The sequence below is a fragment of the Ixodes scapularis genome, unplaced genomic scaffold (assembly GCF_016920785.2).
Source record: "Ixodes scapularis isolate PalLabHiFi unplaced genomic scaffold, ASM1692078v2 PGA_scaffold13__105_contigs__length_92229423, whole genome shotgun sequence".
Classification (NCBI taxonomy): Eukaryota; Metazoa; Arthropoda; class Arachnida; order Ixodida; family Ixodidae; genus Ixodes; species Ixodes scapularis.
The window spans coordinates 89,495,617-89,516,776 of NW_024609839.1; the positions used below are offsets into that span (position 1 = coordinate 89,495,617).

Genomic DNA, 21,160 nt, shown 5'->3' on the forward strand with positions numbered 1-21,160 from the left:
AACGCGCGCGTCCGCTCCTAGTGTGAACAGGTATTTACGTGGCTCTTGCTGACACTCTGATGGTTGAAACGTATCTTCTTGAACGTCCGCTCGCCCCTACACCTTCGAGGCCGCGAAAAACGTCGCAGCGATTTGTTTCTATCTACGCCGCTTTGCAAGCGTCCGGCGCGGGCCGGCTTCTTTTAGCAACGACTACAGTTGTGTCAACTTCGTAGCGATCGAGTTCGTAGCAGTCGACGAAGCTGGTTATCCCGGCCTCAGCATTAGGGTCCGTTTAAATCGTGTTAGCGCCAACATTTCCCTGTACGGCCATGAACCCCAGACAAGCTTTGTGGGAAAGGCCGACTGCGTTTTTGATCAAATATCCACGTGCTCCGAACCATGCCGAGCTCTCCGATTGGTTGTTCGTGCTGCCGATGGCGTCGTCGCCATAGAAACAGCCCGCTCTCGAAGGGATTGGGAGCTTGCGGGACACCGGAAATTCTAGTTTTTCCGTACGAGGACATCGCTAATTCCTGCTATCAGATAAGAACGCGTTCGTGAATACCGATTTCTCTTCTTCTTACGTTGTTCTTAACTTACGAACTTCTTAGCTAAGTTGTGGTAACCTAAGAAGCTCTTCGTGATTCTAGCCTCAGATGATTTGCGCCAGCTAGCATCGCATCGCACGCAAATACAATTCGATTTCGATAAACATGGTGAGTTTTCTTAGGCCTGCCATATTCGAAATGAATTAAAAATCATGTCGTTGGGCATGTAATTTAAACTGTTGCAGACGGCATACTTTAGTCATTCCTCGCGCATTCGTCATGCGTTTGTCGTCTGCAACAGGCGTCTCGAGACGTCTTAAGAACCGGAAGTTGACGTCGCACAAATTCCAGGAACTGCCTATTCTCGGAAAAATTCTGTCGTGGTAAGTGTGAAATCTAGGCTCCCTATATCTTTTCTTTCTATACGTTTAAATTACACGTACGATCTTTGACTTATTGTTCTTTCGGTGCCAAATCCAGTACCATGTATTCGTCCATAACAACGCCCCTAGAAACTGTATGTTTGGAGCTGTGACGTCACACTTACACCGTGAAGTATCAACAAGTGAAACATTTCTGCACTATACGGGAAAATTGACATTAATCACAACGTAGTGGAAAATCTGCTAAATTGACGAAGCACTCATCAACTTTAAAAAAAAAAATAATATAAGGTAATAATACTACCGCGTAAAACTGCCGAAAATTTTTTGCCTTTGTTGATCTATGTCGATATCCTTAAAAAAGTTGCTGAATTACTCCAGTTAAAGCAAATTTTTAACTGTTTCCAAAATCAAAGAAGAATAAACCCTTGTTTTTATCTTTAATTTTTTTCCGACCTTTAAAATATTTGGAAATTTTGTATCTATCTATGGTGCATCACGTACGAAACTGCCCTATATAAACCTGCTGCAGCGCTGCTGCGAAATCGTTCAGGAAAAGAGTGGTTACATACCCGTTTGTTTCGAGATCAATTTTTTGGCAGGTGGCCCAGCACGACACCTCGGTGATGCCGTACAAGTTGAACAACTGCGTCGCATTTCCATTGCTCTTCCAGCGCTTAAGCACGCTAACTGGAGGACACTCTTCGCCTCCCAGAGCAAAGACTCGAAGGCTCGTGTCCGGGGACAGCAGAGATTTCTTGATGAGGTTGGCTCCGATGCTGAAGAAGAAGCTAGGAGTTGCCTAAGCGGAAATGCCAAGTTTAATAAAACTTTAGTTGTATAAGCCTGAAGCTCTTAAGCAGGGCCTGGCAAAAGTGCTCCGAAAATGTATCCCGGAATAGAAAATACTGAGAAAGGTGTATTTTGAGGCCAAAATACAAATACTGAGGTACATTTTTTTTTACGCAACAAGATGCGCATGATATGCGTTCCCAAAAATGGGGAAAAACGTGTCCCGGAGTACAAATACATGTACATACTGAATATATATGGTTTCCTTAACGAGGCTTTGCTGCCCGACGGATATAATGATGAAGTGCACTTGAAACAACCTCATTTGTGTCGCAAGTATCAAAAATGGCACGAAATGGGAACATTCGAATTGTCAAGCATTACATACGTTTGTTTGATCAGGAAAAAAAATTGCAAACTTCGAAAGTGAACTGCTTACACTTCAGCAGGAGTAGCATAATTCAAAGGGCTTATTACCACGGCACCGACGATTTTGTCGCAGTACCATACAATCGAGAAGAAAAAGCCTCTTTACCGCAGCCGAAACGAGTAAGTACCGCCTTGATGGAGGGGAATCGCTGGAGCGTTGAGGCACCATTTCTGGGGTTGGACAAGGTAGCAAAAAAACTTCCACCTTCATATGGGAGTTTCCTGATTTTGCTAAAGACAAGGAATCATTGCCTTCGAAGTGAACGTGGGCTGCCCGAAACGAGCCCTGCTTTGCCTGATTCCCTGTTTGGAACATTATAATTTTTATTTTGGCCTTTAACTTTGAAATGACGTTCACCTTCAAGATATTGAACAAGAAAGCCGGACCTATAGAATTTACAGGAAGTTAGAAACCTGGGAAAAACAACTGACCCCAACTAACCTTTCTTCAAACCATTTGTGTTTTTAAGTTAGGTGATTCCAATCTCTTTCTTCCCCCCTTCTCCCCCCTCCCCCCTCCCTCCCTCCCAAGGTCGCAAGGTCTTAACGACCTTCATTCGTGGTAGTTTTTGTCCGACATGTAAATGTAGCGGTGGTATTGCCAGTGAAAAGTTTGAGGTGGGAACAAGGCTTAGCACCGCTGAGACGCCGGACGTAAGTTGTTTTTTTTTTTTTTTTTTAGTTTATTTAGCCCCTGCTTCAAGTACGTTATTGGCTTTTTTTAAGGTGGGTTCCGGGGGGTGAGGCGAAAATGATGCCGTATGCGTATAGGATGTGCATTGGTGCACTGCCAGCATCGCCAGCATTGAGTTGCTTCCGCAGACCATGTTCGCATCTCTCCTAACTTTACAGTGATGTCTACCTACTGAAATAACACTTTGAGAAGAGTATTTATTTATCTTTAAGATGTGGCACCCTTTCAATGTCTCTTCGTCGCGATCAGGGCGTTTTTCACGTGACGTCAGGCCGCCATTTTCGTTAGATGTCAGCGTGATGAAACCTATAAGCTTTTGTGCACTACAAATTTGGGGCTGAGATGTGAACCTTCGGAGTGCTCACCTCCTTTACTAGCCACGCTGCTCATGAAATAATAAAAAAAAATTACTGGACAACATGACGTTGGGGGAAAACACTCTACAGCACCCACGCATGCATCTTGCTTCGGAAACGAGCTATTACATACGTGTTTTAGACAAGCAGTATCGTGATTCCTCACCGGGATATCGGGGGTGGCATTACCCCTCTGTGTGCGCGGGGTGCGGGCTTAAAGGAAAGGGCCTCGAAGGGGTCCTTTTCTAACCTCTCCGAAGTCGTTGTGAACATTAGGAGCTGACGTTCGAAAATGTTTTAAAATATTAACAGTGTCAAATAAAACGACAAAGACGAAGTACACAAAATACGTGCCAAATCTCACATCCAAAATCTGAGAATTTTGTGTAGTGAGACTCGTCGCAATTCTATTACACATTGTGCTTGTTGTTAGAGTGCCTGTCAGTCGTGTTTTGGTTTCCGACGCCAGCGCAACCTAAGCACGTCTCTGTTCTTGTCCAAGAGTTCTCCGGCCAAGATGTGTGTTGTTCTAAAAATCTTCGCAACATGCAGGTCTGCCTCGCAAAAGGACAGAGTACGTAACCTGTCTACAAGAAGCAAACGTCATAATGTACATCTTTCAAGAACGAACAGCTACTGCTGTTAATCGAAGGACACTTTGTGTGGAATGTTGCAGCGCCAAAACATAAAGTGATAATATAAATGCTTGACGCACGTGCCAGTCTGAATAAGGACCGTGTTCTGCTTGTTAAAGGCCCATTTCGCTTAACGCATTTCTTTATCAGTAAAACTTCAGTATCAGTCAGCCGTCGCTAAACAAAATAGGTGTTGATAAACACGGATATATTAAGACTAACCATTTTGATCGGTGTTCAATAATAAGGGTCTTCCTTTCCCGATATTTTCCCTCTAACCTTAGTAAAAGTTAAGAGTGCTTGTCACGTGTTTAGTTGTGCTTGCCCTTTGTTTTTGCGCGGTTTGACTCCAAGTGCTGTAGAACTAGTTAGACCTCACCTACACAATTGGTACCATTTGGCAATGGTACCTCTAAAATGATTTAATGTGTTCTGAGTAAAGTGCGGTCATGTGAGATTATAAAATGGATACATAGAGCTACGTAGCAGATGACTGTTCCGTACCTCTACGTAGCACTCATAAAAAAAAGGCATATTTACCTGCAGGAAGCTGACTTTGTGCGTCGTCACAAGCTTAACAATCTCTGAAGGTGTTTCCTTGATAACTTCGGACGGGATAAGTAGGGTAGCTCCCGATGTCAACGCCAAGAAGATTTGTATCACGATGGGATCGAAGGTGAAAGGACATATCCCGCAAATGACGTCTTTTGGTGTGATGTTGAAAATCTTCCTGCAGAAAAAGCATTTTGTGTTTAAAACGGACACATGAAAGACCCTGTGGAAAAAAGTGCGAAAAAACCGCCGCTCATAACAACCGGATCTTTAGTCATGTTTCAAGCACACATGGTTTGAACATGCCCGAGGCCTGTGCGCAGATAATTCTGTTATCATGCTAGCAGCGAACACCGTGTTTTTTTTATTTATGCTGTATTACCCGTGTGACTGTGGTTTAACAGAGCTGAGTAGACGTTGTCAGACGGTGAGACCTCGAGCCCGCCAAGTTTGGTTTAATAATTTCTCCATTTCCTAAAACAGGATACCAAGTGACGTCATGGTCGAGTTAAGAAATTCTAGGACTTAATTAAGCACGTCTCTTTACAACGTACAATGGCGTTTTTTTTTTAAATAAGAATTTCGACCAAGTTTGTCGGGAAACATATTTTGCGTTATAAGCAGACAGCGGTCTGAACGTAAGAAGTCTTAACGATCTCACTTTTAGCAGTGGTCAAATTTAATCTAGCTTGCTTTGAGATATTAGCACCGAGTGAAGATAAAGTATTGAAATGGTGTTTACACACTAATTTGGAAGGGCGCCACGAGAGCGCACGACGGGAGAGCACCAACGGGAGAGCGCGCGATAGCAGAGCGCCACAGCATCAGAGCGCACGACGGGAGAGCGCCGTGACACGAGAGCGCGTGCCATTAGAGCGCGCACCACGAGAGCGCATGTGCGCGCTTTGGTAATGATCGACGTTTGAGTCTTCAAACACATGTTTTCTCAGATAAAGGTGATAGCACATGCTTTCTCAGATAGAGAGACAACAATCTATAAAAAAGAAAGTTCTTAATTTTCGTGACTCACCACTACTAAGCTTTACTACAAGTTTTCCCGCTCATAAGAATCCAAGTGCCAGTTTTTTAGTCCGAGTGCCCCTGAATTTAATCCAGCTGTACGCCAACTGAATCCAAGTGTCAATGAATTGAATCCGAGCTGTCAACAATTTAATATCAACGCCATAGCCGCCTCGGTGGCTCCGAGGCGAGAGCGCTGGCCTACGGATCCCCATGTGACGGGTTCGAATCCCGGCCGAGGTACCCGCAATCTGACGGAGGCTTATTGCGGAGGAGGCGCCGTGTAACCGAGCTTTCGGTTGCACGTCAGAAGATCCCCAGGTGGTCGAAATTAACCCTCAGCCCTCCGCTGTGGCGTGCCAGATGCCCGTCGTTGGTTTGGCACGTAAAATCCCCAAATTTGAATACCAGTGCTATTCATTTTAATCTGTTCATATCTGTGAATGAACTATGACCACTAACTCATATGTTGCAACGGTTTTTGGAGGTTTAAGTTGCTTGGAAGTCATGAACGACCTTTCACTGCATATTCGCGTGGTATGACTGCTTCTCTCGTGAATTTTAAATCGGCCTCCGTTTGGAACAAACGGAGGCCGATTGGATATGCCTCTCAGACCATATCGTGAGTTGTAGGAAATTTGCATGTTTACTTTTCTCTTGCGTGTAGATATATTTCTCGATTGCGTTGATGGTATTTTGTTCTGTACGTTTTTTTTGTTCTCTAATTGCAATTAGATGTTTTTGTTGTACATTTACGCATATTTGTTTGCACTTTAATTTTGTTGTCTTGAATTGCAGAACAATATTGTAGAATAATTTTTGTAGATCATTTTTTTTTGTGGTTTCTGTACAGAATTTTATAACCTCTATGAAAGGTTTTTGCTTGTTTGCACTCAATTTGTATGTAATTAGTTGTACGCCAATAGGGTATTAAGGTTTAGTAAGGTACGTTGTTGGGCTAGTTGGTTCATCTTAGTAAAACATATAAAATAGCGCAACAGAAACAAGGACAAGAAGTAAACAGGACAGGCGCTAACTTTCAACTAGTTTTATTCTGGAAAATCGAACACATATATACACACGCCAGGCAAAGCAGCACCACGTAAAAGTTGATTAATTTTTTACCCGATCATTCAAAAACTGAAATTCATTACAATGAAGCACAATAGAAGTGTCGCTGACGCATGCCGTCCCACTTTTTTTGATAAAGAAAGCTTCCAATAGCTCTCGAGCGACCGTCTCTCGGCTTCTTCCTAGTATCCGCATCTGCTGAAGTCGCGGAACACAGCCACACGTGTTGCAATGTATGGGCAAATGCGAGCCATATTTATTTTTTACTGATAATGCGTGCTCCCGTGCTCGGTCATTGATGCACCGCCCCGTCTGGCCAATGTATACCTTTCCACAACTCAGGGGGATTTCGTAGACCACACCCACTGTGCAGTCCACGTAAGGGGTGACGTGTTTTTTGTCACACGGTGCTTTTGCCTCCTCATCAGAGATGCGGGCGCACAATCCAGCCAACTTCTTTGGGGCAGAGAATACAACTGGAACATCGTACTTGGTTGCAACTTTCTTCAGATTGTGGGCAACCTTGTGTATGTACGGAATGACCTCTGGTCTTTTTGTTCTCTGCCTCGTTGGGACCTTTCTTTTCAACCCCTTCATTTTTTGTAAGGCGGTCTCCGCCACAGAAACCAAGACCGAACACGGGAAGCCAGCTAATTCCAATCTAGAAATTTGGTATTTAAAACTAGCATCCGCCTGATGGTCACAAGACTTCAGCAGTGCAGACTCCAGGCACGAAGTTGCAATCGCTCTCTTAACAGTCTTTGAATGCGCTGAATCAAAAGGAAGTAACTCTTTCCGCGCGCGAGGTCGATACATCCAGCACACACGTCGTTCGTTGATGGTGATGTTAATATCTAAAAACTGCAAATGATTGTTGTCAGGAAGCTCATGAGTAAAAAATAAACCTTTCCCATGTTGTTCAAAAGCTGACAGAATACTTTGTACTGTATCACAGTGCGTCACAGGGGTGTTAGTTTTTAAAAGTACAAGAAAATCGTCCACGTATCTAAAAACCTTAAGAACATTGTCGGCGTCTAAAACACGATTCAATTCACGATCAACAGCGGACAAAAAAATGTTACAAATCACCGGAGCGACGCATGACCCAATACAAATGCCTTTGCGCTGGATAAACAACTTGTCATCGAACGACACAAACGTGCTACTCAGATAAAATTCCAGTAATGCCATGAAGCTGTCCAGAGGAATACCAGAAGCATTCTGGAAAGCCACCACGCCACTTGCTTCGATACACCCGATGACAGAGCGGTACATTTCTTCATGCGGCACTGAATAAAACAAATCCTCTACATCAATAGAAAAAGCGTAACCAACAGAATTGTTACTTCTTAATTCTTCAATCACGTCCAACGAGTTCCTGGTCGCGAAGGGGTCATTCACAGTAAGCCCATTAAGGTGTTTTAGCAGATATTTGCTGACCTCCTGTTGCCAAGTACCTTTCTCACTAACAATACTTCGGAACGGAAAACCCTCCTTATGCGTCTTCACATTAAAAAAAGCCTTTAAAGTAACGTTTTTCGAATCGCCGACAGCTTTTGCCAATTTTTGCAGCTCTAGGCTCTTACACAAAGAAACAGCAGTCTTCTTTACCTTTAGCGGTTTGACGTCAGCCAGGGCAAAGTTCTTCATGACGGCCTTTTCTGCACAGTCCTTGAAGATATCAGACGGCATAACGACGAAGCCGCCCTCTTTGTCCGCTTGTAAGAGTCGAAGACCTTTTTCCCTGAAGAAAGTCACCACACTGTCAGTCGATTCCCTGCCTCGGCGAGAACTCCTGGTCATCGCTCGCAGAAGACAGTCAACACCATCAAGAAGACATCGTTCACGGTCTTCCTGCTCCGCCTTGTTGGACATTCGGCGATTAAGAGCAAGAAGCTCATGGGCTGGAATATTTGGCTCGGTGCTGAATTTCGGTCCTTTCTTGAGGGCAGAGGATATTTGAGCTGGAATGCTGGTGTCGCCCAGCACGATCAAACCATCCGGGGCTGTTGCCTTTTTCTCGGCTGTCCTAGGCACTCGAAGAAGGGTGCAATGCCACCAAAACTCTGTAGTTTGCGCGGCTAGACGTCGAAAGGAACGAAAGTTGCCCTCAGCCACACAGTCAGTGTAATACGTGTAGCACAGGACACGCAACAGGTCATAGAAGAGCCGGACTTGGCGCCAGAGTTCAGACCTCAGTATCTTGGAAATCCGCTTGACGTGGCCGAAGGACGGTCTGACGAATCCAAAAAACATAGATACTTCCGCGGGTACCAGTCCTTTCCTCAAGCAAAACGAGATGAGTCTTGCACGACAAGTAGCAAAGGCGATATGGCTGACCAGACACGAAGCTGATTCACTAAACGTAGAACATAAAAAAGGGCCCACTGTAGAAGAAATATAGTTTAGTAAGGTACGTTGTTGGGCTAGTTGGTTCATCTTAGTAAAACATATAAAATAGCGCAACAGAAACAAGGACAAGAAGTAAACAGGACAGGCGCTAACTTTCAACTAGTTTTATTCTGGAAAATCGAACACATATATACACACGCCAGGCAAAGCAGCACCACGTAAAAGTTGATTAATTTTTTACCCGATCATTCAAAAACTGAAATTCATTACAATGAAGCACAATAGAAGTGTCGCTGACGCATGCCGTCCCACTTTTTTTGATAAAGAAAGCTTCCAATAGCTCTCGAGCGACCGTCTCTCGGCTTCTTCCTAGTATCCGCATCTGCTGAAGTCGCGGAACACAGCCACACGTGTTGCAATGTATGGGCAAATGCGAGCCATATTTATTTTTTACTGATAATGCGTGCTCCCGTGCTCGGTCATTGATGCACCGCCCCGTCTGGCCAATGATTACCTTTCCACAACTCAGGGGGATTTCGTAGACCACACCCACTGTGCAGTCCACGTAAGGGGTGACGTGTTTTTTGTCACACGGTGCTTTTGCCTCCTCATCAGAGATGCGGGCGCACAATCCAGCCAACTTCTTTGGGGCAGAGAATACAACTGGAACATCGTACTTGGTTGCAACTTTCTTCAGATTGTGGGCAACCTTGTGTATGTACGGAATGACCTCTGGTCTTTTTGTTCTCTGCCTCGTTGGGACCTTTCTTTTCAACCCCTTCATTTTTTGTAAGGCGGTCTCCGCCACAGAAACCAAGACCGAACACGGGAAGCCAGCTAATTCCAATCTAGAAATTTGGTATTTAAAACTAGCATCCGCCTGATGGTCACAAGACTTCAGCAGTGCAGACTCCAGGCACGAAGTTGCAATCGCTCTCTTAACAGTCTTTGAATGCGCTGAATCAAAAGGAAGTAACTCTTTCCGCGCGCGAGGTCGATACATCCAGCACACACGTCGTTCGTTGATGGTGATGTTAATATCTAAAAACTGCAAATGATTGTTGTCAGGAAGCTCATGAGTAAAAAATAAACCTTTCCCATGTTGTTCAAAAGCTGACAGAATACTTTGTACTGTATCACAGTGCGTCACAGGGGTGTTAGTTTTTAAAAGTACAAGAAAATCGTCCACGTATCTAAAAACCTTAAGAACATTGTCGGCGTCTAAAACACGATTCAATTCACGATCAACAGCGGACAAAAAAATGTTACAAATCACCGGAGCGACGCATGACCCAATACAAATGCCTTTGCGCTGGATAAACAACTTGTCATCGAACGACACAAACGTGCTACTCAGATAAAATTCCAGTAATGCCATGAAGCTGTCCAGAGGAATACCAGAAGCATTCTGGAAAGCCACCACGCCACTTGCTTCGATACACCCGATGACAGAGCGGTACATTTCTTCATGCGGCACTGAATAAAACAAATCCTCTACAAATCCTGTGATACAGTACAAAGTATTCTGTCAGCTTTTGAACAACATGGGAAAGGTTTATTTTTTACTCATGAGCTTCCTGACAACAATCATTTGCAGTTTTTAGATATTAACATCACCATCAACGAACGACGTGTGTGCTGGATGTATCGACCTCGCGCGCGGAAAGAGTTACTTCCTTTTGATTCAGCGCATTCAAAGACTGTTAAGAGAGCGATTGCAACTTCGTGCCTGGAGTCTGCACTGCTGAAGTCTTGTGACCATCAGGCGGATGCTAGTTTTAAATACCAAATTTCTAGATTGGAATTAGCTGGCTTCCCGTGTTCGGTCTTGGTTTCTGTGGCGGAGACCGCCTTACAAAAAATGAAGGGGTTGAAAAGAAAGGTCCCAACGAGGCAGAGAACAAAAAGACCAGAGGTCATTCCGTACATACACAAGGTTGCCCACAATCTGAAGAAAGTTGCAACCAAGTACGATGTTCCAGTTGTATTCTCTGCCCCAAAGAAGTTGGCTGGATTGTGCGCCCGCATCTCTGATGAGGAGGCAAAAGCACCGTGTGACAAAAAACACGTCACCCCTTACGTGGACTGCACAGTGGGTGTGGTCTACGAAATCCCCCTGAGTTGTGGAAAGGTATACATTGGCCAGACGGGGCGGTGCATCAATGACCGAGCACGGGAGCACGCATTATCAGTAAAAAATAAATATGGCTCGCATTTGCCCATACATTGCAACACGTGTGGCTGTGTTCCGCGACTTCAGCAGATGCGGATACTAGGAAGAAGCCGAGAGACGGTCGCTCGAGAGCTATTGGAAGCTTTCTTTATCAAAAAAAGTGGGACGGCATGCGTCAGCGACACTTCTATTGTGCTTCATTGTAATGAATTTCAGTTTTTGAATGATCGGGTAAAAAATTAATCAACTTTTACGTGGTGCTGCTTTGCCTGGCGTGTGTATATATGTGTTCGATTTTCCAGAATAAAACTAGTTGAAAGTTAGCGCCTGTCCTGTTTACTTCTTGTCCTTGTTTCTGTTGCGCTATTTTATATGTTTTACTAAGGGTATTAAGGTCTTGTCCGCATCACGCCTTTTGCTTTAAGCCCCCTCTTCTGACCAAGTCGGCAGGTAAAAACAAAGAATGAATTAATGTGTTAATGAATGAACAAAAAAAATTGGGTTGTGTGTGTGTTTATACAGCCTAGAACTTGGTCTGCCTCACAGGGGCGACGAGTCTCCCAGCTGTAGATGAGAAATTTAGCCAGTGCGGTACAGCCGCTAGCCTGGGGTCTTTAACGTGCATCACGCAGTAGTGATACACGACCGCACGCCGGTACGATGCTCATCCAGATCGAAACGGGCAGGGGTGGGGCTCGAACCCAGGATCCCTGGGTTCTGCAGCGCGAGCTTTCGCTCCACGTGCTCCGAGCTGGTGTGCGCTAGACCACTCGGCCACCGATCCCCCAATGAATGAACAAAACACGCGAAATACTGCATTTTTTAGGCTGCCTGCTCGACTTGCAAGTAATGCATCACGCGGCGTCGCCGCTTATTGTTTGTTTGCGGGTTTTTTGGCGCAACAGCAACGGAGGCCATACTGCGCCAGACTAAATTAACTAATGAAACTCCTATGGTTACCTCATTACAAAAAGATGATCCTGAAAACAACTGGGACTAGATCTGGTGTATAAGGCTAGTACTAGTAATATATGATAAAACTCGATCAAGAGGAACGAGGGGGTGCTTTCCCAGCAAAAGAGCAGGATGAAATGGAATACAAAATCTAAAAAACTCAGGAAAATGAGCGCGACGTTCGGTGTCGAATCCCGGGCAGATCCACAAAATATGAAGTATAGTAAGATTGTCTCCGCAGTGCTCACAAACTGGTGGATCCTCCCCATAAAGGAGATATCTCTGTGTAAGGAAGGAGTGCCCGATTCGAAGCCGGCACAATACAACTTCGTGAAAGTGGTTCTTAAGTGAGGAGCTCTCCCAAGACCCAAGGAATGGTTTGCTCACATGAAGCTTGTTATTAGACTCCATGGCCCACTCTGCCTGCCATAGACGAAAAAGTGACGACTTAATTAATGACTTGGTATCCTGATAGGGAAAGCTAGCTTGATATCGAGAGCAGTTACCCGAAGATGCAGCGAGCCTGTCTGCCTCCTCATTACCCTTTATTCCCACATGACTCGGAACCCAGCAGAATTTCATATTGTGACCTTTACGTAAAGCTCCATTAAGTTTACTTCGCACCTGTTCCACAAACATATTCTTAGTGGCTTTTAGAGAGCAAATTGCAGTAACGGCACTTTGAGAGTCCACAAATATTACGGCCCGTCTAGTTTTAGTCTTCAGAATATAATCCAATGCAAAAGACGCAGCATAGATTTCAGCAGTAAATATACTCGCAAATTCCTCTAGACGTGTAACTTTTACAAAACGACCTGAATGCATGGCACACCCGACAAACGATGAAGTCTTGGCACCGTCCGTGTAAAAGTGAGCATAATCTTTATATTTCTCTTCCAGGTCAAGGAATTCCTGCTGAATCACAAGAGCTGATATGCTATTCTTATTAAGCTTAGTGAGAGTCCAGTCACAAAAAACACGTACCACATTCCAGGGCGCCACGCAGACTGTGTTTTGAATTAGGTTAAGTTCGTCCAGACGAAGTTGAAGTGAGGAACAAAATTGCTCTATACGAAAACTTAACGGTCTGACGATGCTTGGCTTATTTTCAAAGAGACGGTAGAATTGAGACCTTTGTATGGAATGATACGTTGGGTGATCAGGGTTTGCTAGGATCCTAGACGCGTAGGTTAGGCTGAGGTATTGACGTCTTTTGCACAGCGACATCTCATTTGATTCCGCATACAAACTAAGTACAGGCGATGTCCGAAAAGCACCTGTTGCCAAACGCAAGCCAAGATGATGTACAGGATCCAACATCTTGAGAGCAGATGGGCGAGCCGATCCGTACACCACGGCGCCATAATCAAGACGAGATCGCACAAGCGCGGTGTACAAATGCAACAGACATTTTCGATCCGACCCCCATGATTTATGAGCCAAAACTTTCAGAAGGTTTGTGGAACGAAGGCAAATTTCTTTGAGAAATTTCAGGTGGGGAATGAAGGTAAGTTTTTTGTCAAATATGACACCAAGAAACTTGTGCTCCTTCCTAACAGGAATTAGAGTACCCTTTAGTTTCAAAACTGGGTCTAAGGAGAGCCCACGACGTAGGGAAAAAGGCACAGAGACTGTCTTTGCAACAGAGAACTTGAAACCATTTTCGTCTGCCCACTTACAAAGTTTGTTTATAGCCAGTTGCAACTGCCGCTCACAACTAGAAAGATTGCAAGAAGATGAGGAGATCTGTACATCGTCAGCATAAAGAGAGTAGGAAATAGACCGAGGTAGCATTCGTGTGAGAGAATTCATTTTCAGTACAAACAAAGTGACGCTCAAAATGCCTCCCTGTGGGACTCCGTTTTCTTGAACAAAAGGTTTAGAGAGGGTGCTGCCAAGCCGGACTTGAAAGGTTCTGTTTGTTAGAAAGTTGTTAATGCATTGCAACATCCTACCACGGATATTGCAATCATACAAGTCTTTCAGGATACCATATCTCCAAGTGGTATCATACGCCTTGTCTAAGTCAAAAAACACTGCAACACAGTGCTGCTTGTTCACAAATGCCTCGCGTATAATAGTTTCCAGGCGAACCAAATTATCGAAAGTAGATCGACCTCGGCGAAACCCGCACTGATTTTTGTCAAGGACCTTTTGCCTTTCTAATATGTATACTAACCGCCTATTTATAAGCCTTTCAAATGTTTTCCCAACACAGCTCGTCAGAGCAATGGGACGGTAACTTGATGGTAGTGAAGGGTCTTTCTGCGGCTTTAGGAGCGGGATGACATGTGCGTGCTTCCAGGCGTGGGGAAAGCAGGCTTCTTCCCACAATAAATTGAAAAACAAGAGAAGACTTTTCAGGGACTCAGGAGAAAGGCGACGAAGCATTTCATAATGAACTGCGTCGGGCCCTGGAGCAGAAACCCTCGTTGTGTCAAGTGCCATTTCAAGCTCGCACTGCGTGAAAGGCTGGTTATAAGGCTCAGAGTCTCCTCCAGACATGGAGATATTTTGCCGCTCTGCACGAGATTTAAATCTACTGAACGAATCACTGTAGTTCGCCGAGCTGGATGTGTTATAAAAATGTTCACCAAGGATGTTGGCGATGTCAACTAAAGATGAAGAAGGGGCATCAAAAGTAGGAATTGCAAAGCACCTATAGATCTCCATTTATTTTCCTGTATCTATCCCAAACCTCCTTGGCTGGCACAAAACTATTTATAGAAGAGACATACTTCATCCAGGATTTCCATTTTGACTGCTTCCTGGTCCAACGGACTTTAGCTTTCCGCTGCCTGAACTCTGCGAGATTACATGATGTGGGGTATCTGCGAAGTTTGCCCCAAGCCCTGTTTTGATCCGCTAAGGTTGTGGCACACTCCTTGTTCCACCATGGTTTGCATTTTTTTGGCACATTACCAGAGGTTCGTGGAATAGACACCTCAGCAGCATTTAGTATCTGCTCAGTAATATACAGTGTAGCATCTTCAGGTGACATACAAGAAAGCAGAGAAGGGTCCAAGGTGGAATGTAACCCAAAAAGTGACCAGTCAGCTTTATCTAACTTCCACCTAGGGATACGTTTTAAAAGTGAGGGCAACTGAACAACACTCTCTAAAACAATCGGAAAGTGATCACTGCCAAAAGGGTTGTTGAGAACATTCCATGTAAAGCAAGGAAACAATGAGGGGGATGAAATCGACAGATCTATGGATGTAAATGTGGTGTGAGCTGCACTAAAAAATGTTGGCTCTCTCCCATTAAGAAGGCATAGTCCAGATGCCAATAAACAACGTTCAGCTACACCTCCACGAGAGTCTTGACGAATACTACCCCATAGGGGATGATGGGCATTAAAATCGCCTAGAATCATAAAGGGTTGTGGGAGCTGACCTACAAGACCCTGCAATTCACTAAGATGTAATGGAGTGTTAGGTGATAAATAAAGTGATACTACAGTTATGAGGCGGTCTAAAAGAAGGCGCACTGCCACGGCTTCAAGTGGTGTGCAAAGCGGGACCTCAGAGCAGGCGACCCCACCTTGTACAACCACTGCCACGCCACCAGAGGGAGTATCACTAAGACGGTCTTTTCTAAAGACCCGATGACGTCTTAAAATATGAGGAGAGCGATCATGAAGATGAGTTTCCTGGAGAGCGAGAGCTATCGGCCGAAGCTCATCCATGAAATGATTTATATCATCAATATTTCTTAAAAGGCCGCGACAATTCCATTGCATAAAATTCACTTTTGACATTTATAAAATTTGTTTATATCGGAAAGTGTAAATCAATAAAACTCGGTAGTAAAAAGATTAAAACTCGGTAGGGAGACCACTTGGATTACTTCGGCGCAGTAACCGGTTTTTTGTTCTTCCCTGCACGGGTCTGCGTCTGCCACTCCATGCTATCCGGGTCAGAAGCAGGAGCAGCCGAGTCGTCCAACTCCATGGACAGGTCTACCTCTTGAGTCGTGTCGCTGGTGTTGGCCAGCGTTTTCTTCCGGCTTGGATCACGGGGAGCCAGGCCCCGGCCGCGACCAGCCGAAGAGGCAGCGGAGGTGCTAGGCAGAGTGTCTTTCAACTTTGCCTGCTCCGGCCCCTTGAGTACAGGGAGAGCAGCACGAGAGTTGTGCCGCTCTTTGGAGGAGGCCCTCTCCAGTGAGTTGGAGCGAGAGTGTCGCTCCTTTCCACCGGAGGAGGGCGTCGCGGTCAGGACGGGCATTGGCATTGCCTGCCTGTCCTGAGACTTGGGGGCTGCTGATGTGCTCCCTCCAGAAGGTGGGGGAAGCTGCTGCCCCTGCGGGGGTGATGGGGCCCGAAAGGCCACTGCCAGGGCTTCAGGCGAGACCTGGGTGGCCTTCGATTCCGTTCGCGGTGGAGGGCCCCTGCGCACCGGGTCAGAGTGCGTGCCTTTCGAAAGAAAGGAGAACCTTTGCTTTGCTTCCGGATAAGATAAGTTTTCTTTTGCTCTTAAGGTGAGAATTTCCTTTTCCTGTCACCAGGAGGGGCAAGAACGAGAGTACGCAGGGTGAGGACCCTTGCAGTTGGCACAGAAAGCTGCCGCTTCACAGTTGTCGGCTAGATGGTCGTGGCTGCTGCACTTTGCACACGTCTCCTTCCCTCGACAGCTGCGTGATCTGTGGCCATAACGCTGGCAACGGAAGCACCGCTGGGGGTTGGGGACATATGGGCGGATGCGGCAGTTAAGGTATCCTGCCTTGATGGTTTCTGGCAGTGTGTTTCTTTCAAAAGTAAGGATTACGTGTTTCGAAGGAATGTCCTCACCATTTTTACGGAATATGATGCGCTTAACGGCAACAACGCCAACACCTTGGAGTCCCTCGAGAAGTTCTTCCTCACTAGTGTGTAAGAAGTCGTCCTCGGAGAGGGCCCCACGGATGGTGTTGAGCGTGCGGTGAGGGCTAACCGACACTTTAACGTCAAGAAAACTAGTCAGTTTAAGGATCGCTTCACTCTGTTTTTTGTTGGTTACCTCCACTAGGAGGTCTCCGGAGTGCTGCTTTTAGCTTTGTAGGAAAATCCGACAAGGTTTTCTAGTACCTTCGCAACAACAAAGGGCGACAGCTTTGAAACAGGTTTTTGTTCATCAAGTGAATGAACAACAAAAAACTTTGTAAATGTTTCTCCTTCAGAATCTTTGTCGATGGTCTTGGGTTCAAGACAACGCCTTTTAAAGGCTTGCCCTGAACGGGGTTTGGAAGAGGGGGGCGCCATAGGAGGGCAAAGAGTGTTCAGAACCTGTGGTGTGCCGCCCACCACGGAGCCCAACGAGGGAATAGTTAACGGACCATAACAAAAAGGGCTTTGCTGGAACCGTTAGACTATTAGCACTGCCCAGGTACTATAACCAAGTGTGGTTTTGGACAAGGGGTCTGTCGCCACCCAAGGTTAGCCCTTGCCGCCAAAGGAGTTGAAAAAGGAAAGAAGAGAAATGAGAAGAGTGAAAAGAAGGAGAAGACAAAGGTAAAAGAAGGGAGGGGATAGTAGAAGTGGCGACTGACTGAATCATCCTGGTCGGGCCAAGCCAGGACACCCGTCTACGGGAAGCGGGGGCCGAAGTGGTGTATTGCCTCACCCGGGGGGCCCCGAAGGGTTCAAACCTACCCCGGGCTCGGCTCAACCACCAGGATGCCCTTTTCCCCGGTCACGGGAAAGCCACGCACAGCCAGGCGTGGGCGGGCGAACCCGCATGGCTCGGGGTCCGTGGAGACGCCACTCTCCAAACACCTGCTTTCACAGGTGCCCCCTACGGGGGCGGCGTCGCCGCGATAGAGAGTATGGGAAGATATCAATATTTGTTTTGCGTAACCTTTGCCTTTTTCTCTTTAGCTACTTTGCATTTACATATAATGCATAGCATGTCGGGAAGATCAAAGCCTCAGTATCTCGAGAATGTGTTTTGTTTGGGAATCCAAGAAAAGCCGCCGGTGTTTGAGGTAATCAATGCTACACTTGTTATGCTTGTTCAAATCAATCGCTTACTTAATTAGTAAAAGCAACGCTAAATGAAAAGAAAGCAACGCTGAATGAAAAAAAAGTACTGAGAAGGGAGAGTACCATTACCTCAAATGAAGCACGTTAGGTACGATGCAAGAGTGGGGCACCTGCACCGTCTTTGGTTCTCCAGTTGATCCCGAAGTCCACATTGTGTAGGCCATCGTTGGATCCGCCGACCTTTCTGAAGCCTTAGTGTCAGTCACGGTGTTGAGACACTTTGCGAGGACATGGGTCTGGTTCAGCACCTTTCCTAGGACTTTCCACGAGCCGCTCTTTGACAAGGGGCTCTGAAAGTTGGAAACTGTGAGTTATTATGTCTCAACTAGAAATGCTGCGAACTTTAATTGAACCCTAGGTTCCAATCCAAGGTTTGACGATGCATCTCATGGTTCGACTGATTCGGCCACTTTTCGAACATTTGGGAAAAGTCGATGATTGACATCTTAAACGGTGTTGTCCGGCTTTGACAAAAAGAAAAGGGACTTTTGAAAAAAATGTGAAAGTTGTTTACAACTCCCTGTAACGCCGAATTAGAGCGGACCTCTTGAGCCCCCCCCCCCCCCCCCCCCCCCGAGGTCCTGCGACCTCGGGGGGGTGGGGGGAGGACACGTGACCTTGAGGTCCTCGGGGGGGGGGGGAGGGGGGGGGGAGGGGGGGGGGCGGCTCGCGGTTACGCCGACGCCGAGGCCCCTCAAGCCGGAAACGGGCGCCTAAGAGCTGCGCTCTAAAAATTATAATCGAATAAGTCGTATAAAATGTTAGCTAATTCAATTACAATCATGTATAATTAATACGGGCCCCATTAACATAGACATCTCACTCTATAGGCTACATCAGGGAGTTCTAGGGTTGGGGTCCCTAACCCTTGGGCCCCCATACCGTTTGGGGCGTCCCAATGCGCAGGCCTTGTGCGGCGCCCCAAGCAGCTCGGGGCATCCATAGCGTCGGGGTTCCCCGTTTCTAAAACTATTTATTCTCGGGGAAGAAGTGAGCGATTACTTACATTTTTTTTGTTATTACGTACAACTCGTATTATTGACGCTTTCTGAGGGAAGTGAGGTGTCCATATTACCCAGACATTACTGTATCCCTTGAGTCTGCGACAAGGTAAGAGTGCAGCTAGTACAAGCTCTTCCCACAAAGCCCTCCACTCTTTCCACTTTAGTAGAGCGAAGGCTGGAGAGGAGGAGAAGATAGACACGCCTCCCCTTCAGCGTTCGCTCCGCCAATACGGAGAGAGTGGAAAGATTTCTGGGAGGAGATTTTCTTGCAGGCAGGTTTGCGCACTTGCGTTTGCTTACAACCGACTTTTCGTAATCTTTTACGGCGAGAATCAAAATGTCACACTGGCGCCATCTGGGAGGTGGCCTGGAACCGCATTTCAGCAGAGCCAATGTTTTGCAGTGTTTGCGAGATCAAATGTACGAACTGTCTATGGGAAATAGTTCGATATAACCTTGCGAAAAGTGTTTCAAGCATATAAAGAAAGAATAATATTCGAAGAAATAAGAAATTTACCAAACATTGGCAGTGTTCCGCGGCCACCCAAGAGATAGCGCTAGTGTGTTTTCTTTTCGTAAGGTATCTCAAGATGTTTGTAAGGCACTTGGGCGTACGCTGTCGCTTGTGTGTGAGCCTCCAGCCTTTACCCGCCTATAACCTCAACTCGGTGCGTGCTTTGGGCAAGAAGGCCGAATACCTGGCTGTAGAGGACTTCGTCGGCGAGTAGAAGCGACACCGGTATGGACTCCTGGAGGCTCTGGAGGCTCTCTAGGGATCTCTCCACATCAAGGAAGGCGAAGGAACAGGATGCCTTCAAAATCCTGATCGAAGAGAACCAGAAACGAGAAATGTGGTTACGGTATTACGAGATATGACGTGCAAGTAATGCCCGTAAGGGTCCTTAGGGTAAATAAATAAACCGCAGCTATTTGCGTTGTATCGTAAATAAAGTTGGAAATTCCTATTCTTCACTACACAAGGGGGTTCCGTGAAGCGCACTTTCACTGCCGGTAAGCCGCGTTTTATGATGTCGATAAACAGCGTCCGCCACTTTCCCCATTGGTTTCCACGCAGACGCTTGTAGGATCCACATCACTTTTGGCGCTCGTTAAACGCACAGGCATGGCGGGTGGCTTCGTCGACGATAGAAATCAGTAACGCGACTTTTGATTGGGTTAGTTGATTCATACTTGACGTTAATAATATTGCGCGCACTGAACGAGGACAGAGAGACACGCGTACGACAGGACTGGCGCTTTGAACGGGTATACAGAGGTTGGTAAAACGCTTCATTTTGCTGTAACTCTCCTCTGGCAATCTAATTTCAGGGTTAGGAGCACACTCAAGGTTTTTTTTCTTGGAGCCATGTGAGAGTATGTTTAAACGCGGCAATCTTTTTCTGCTTCCCGCGCCAGTAGGTAGGAAGAAATATTTGATCCGAAATGGTGACGGGAAAAGATGAATTAATTGAAATTAAAAATCTGTTTTGTTTGCGTTCTTGTATTGAGTGAATTGTTCTTTTAACCTTTTGCAGGCATTGTGCTGAGGCTTGGGCCTTACGGAACTGGAGGTAACCCTGCGATCAAAGAGGGAACTTGGGCTGATTCTAAAACCATGCCACATGATGCAAGAGGCCCGGGCACCAGGACCTGACTGACTGAATATACAGCAAGTCTTTGACACAATTCAAGTATTGACCTTGCACAATCTGCTAACTGTTGTATTCAAAACATTTATTTGATGGGGAAATTATACAATGCCTGCATGAGTAGGCCGGGATTATACCAGGACACACTGGATTGGGATCACACCAATTCACATCCCACCGGGCGGCGTATAAGTAATTCATATCGCGCAGAGCAGCAGGTCACGCCCCCTGTTTGCAAAATGTCATCTGTATGACGTCACTTTCGCTCCACACCGAAACCAATCATTTCATTGCTTTGCAAATTGACACTTGACCTGACGTCATTTCCGCTCCAAACCGAAACCAGCGATTTTGTTGTTTTGCACCATGAAAGGTGACGTGACGTGGCTTTCGCCAGCTACGCGCCGCTGTGGTAAGGCAAACATTGCGCCAGCCGTCTGAAACGTTTGAAACGCTAAGCCTATACGGTACACGCTACCGCTGTCGACGCAGTGCCCCGAGGAACTGAGCACTTGGTGACTCTATCATATGACGCCCGTAGAATGCG

At 46.0% G+C, this 21,160-nt stretch overlaps 1 protein-coding gene across 1 annotated transcript in view; it reads right to left on the reverse strand.

Annotated features, from left to right (window-relative positions):
* LOC120841897 (beta-alanine-activating enzyme-like) overlaps nucleotides 1–18,124 on the reverse strand; it is a 40,681-nt gene extending 22,557 nt beyond the window's left edge. The window contains exons 1-3 of the mRNA XM_040212898.3: nucleotides 18,030–18,124; nucleotides 4,360–4,549; nucleotides 1,486–1,715 (exon numbers count right to left, since the gene is read on the reverse strand). Of these exons, the coding sequence (XP_040068832.1) occupies nucleotides 1,486–1,715; nucleotides 4,360–4,549; nucleotides 18,030–18,124 (515 nt within the window). The remainder of the gene's footprint in view (nucleotides 1–1,485; nucleotides 1,716–4,359; nucleotides 4,550–18,029) is intronic.
* Nucleotides 18,125–21,160: the final 3,036 nt, after the last annotated feature.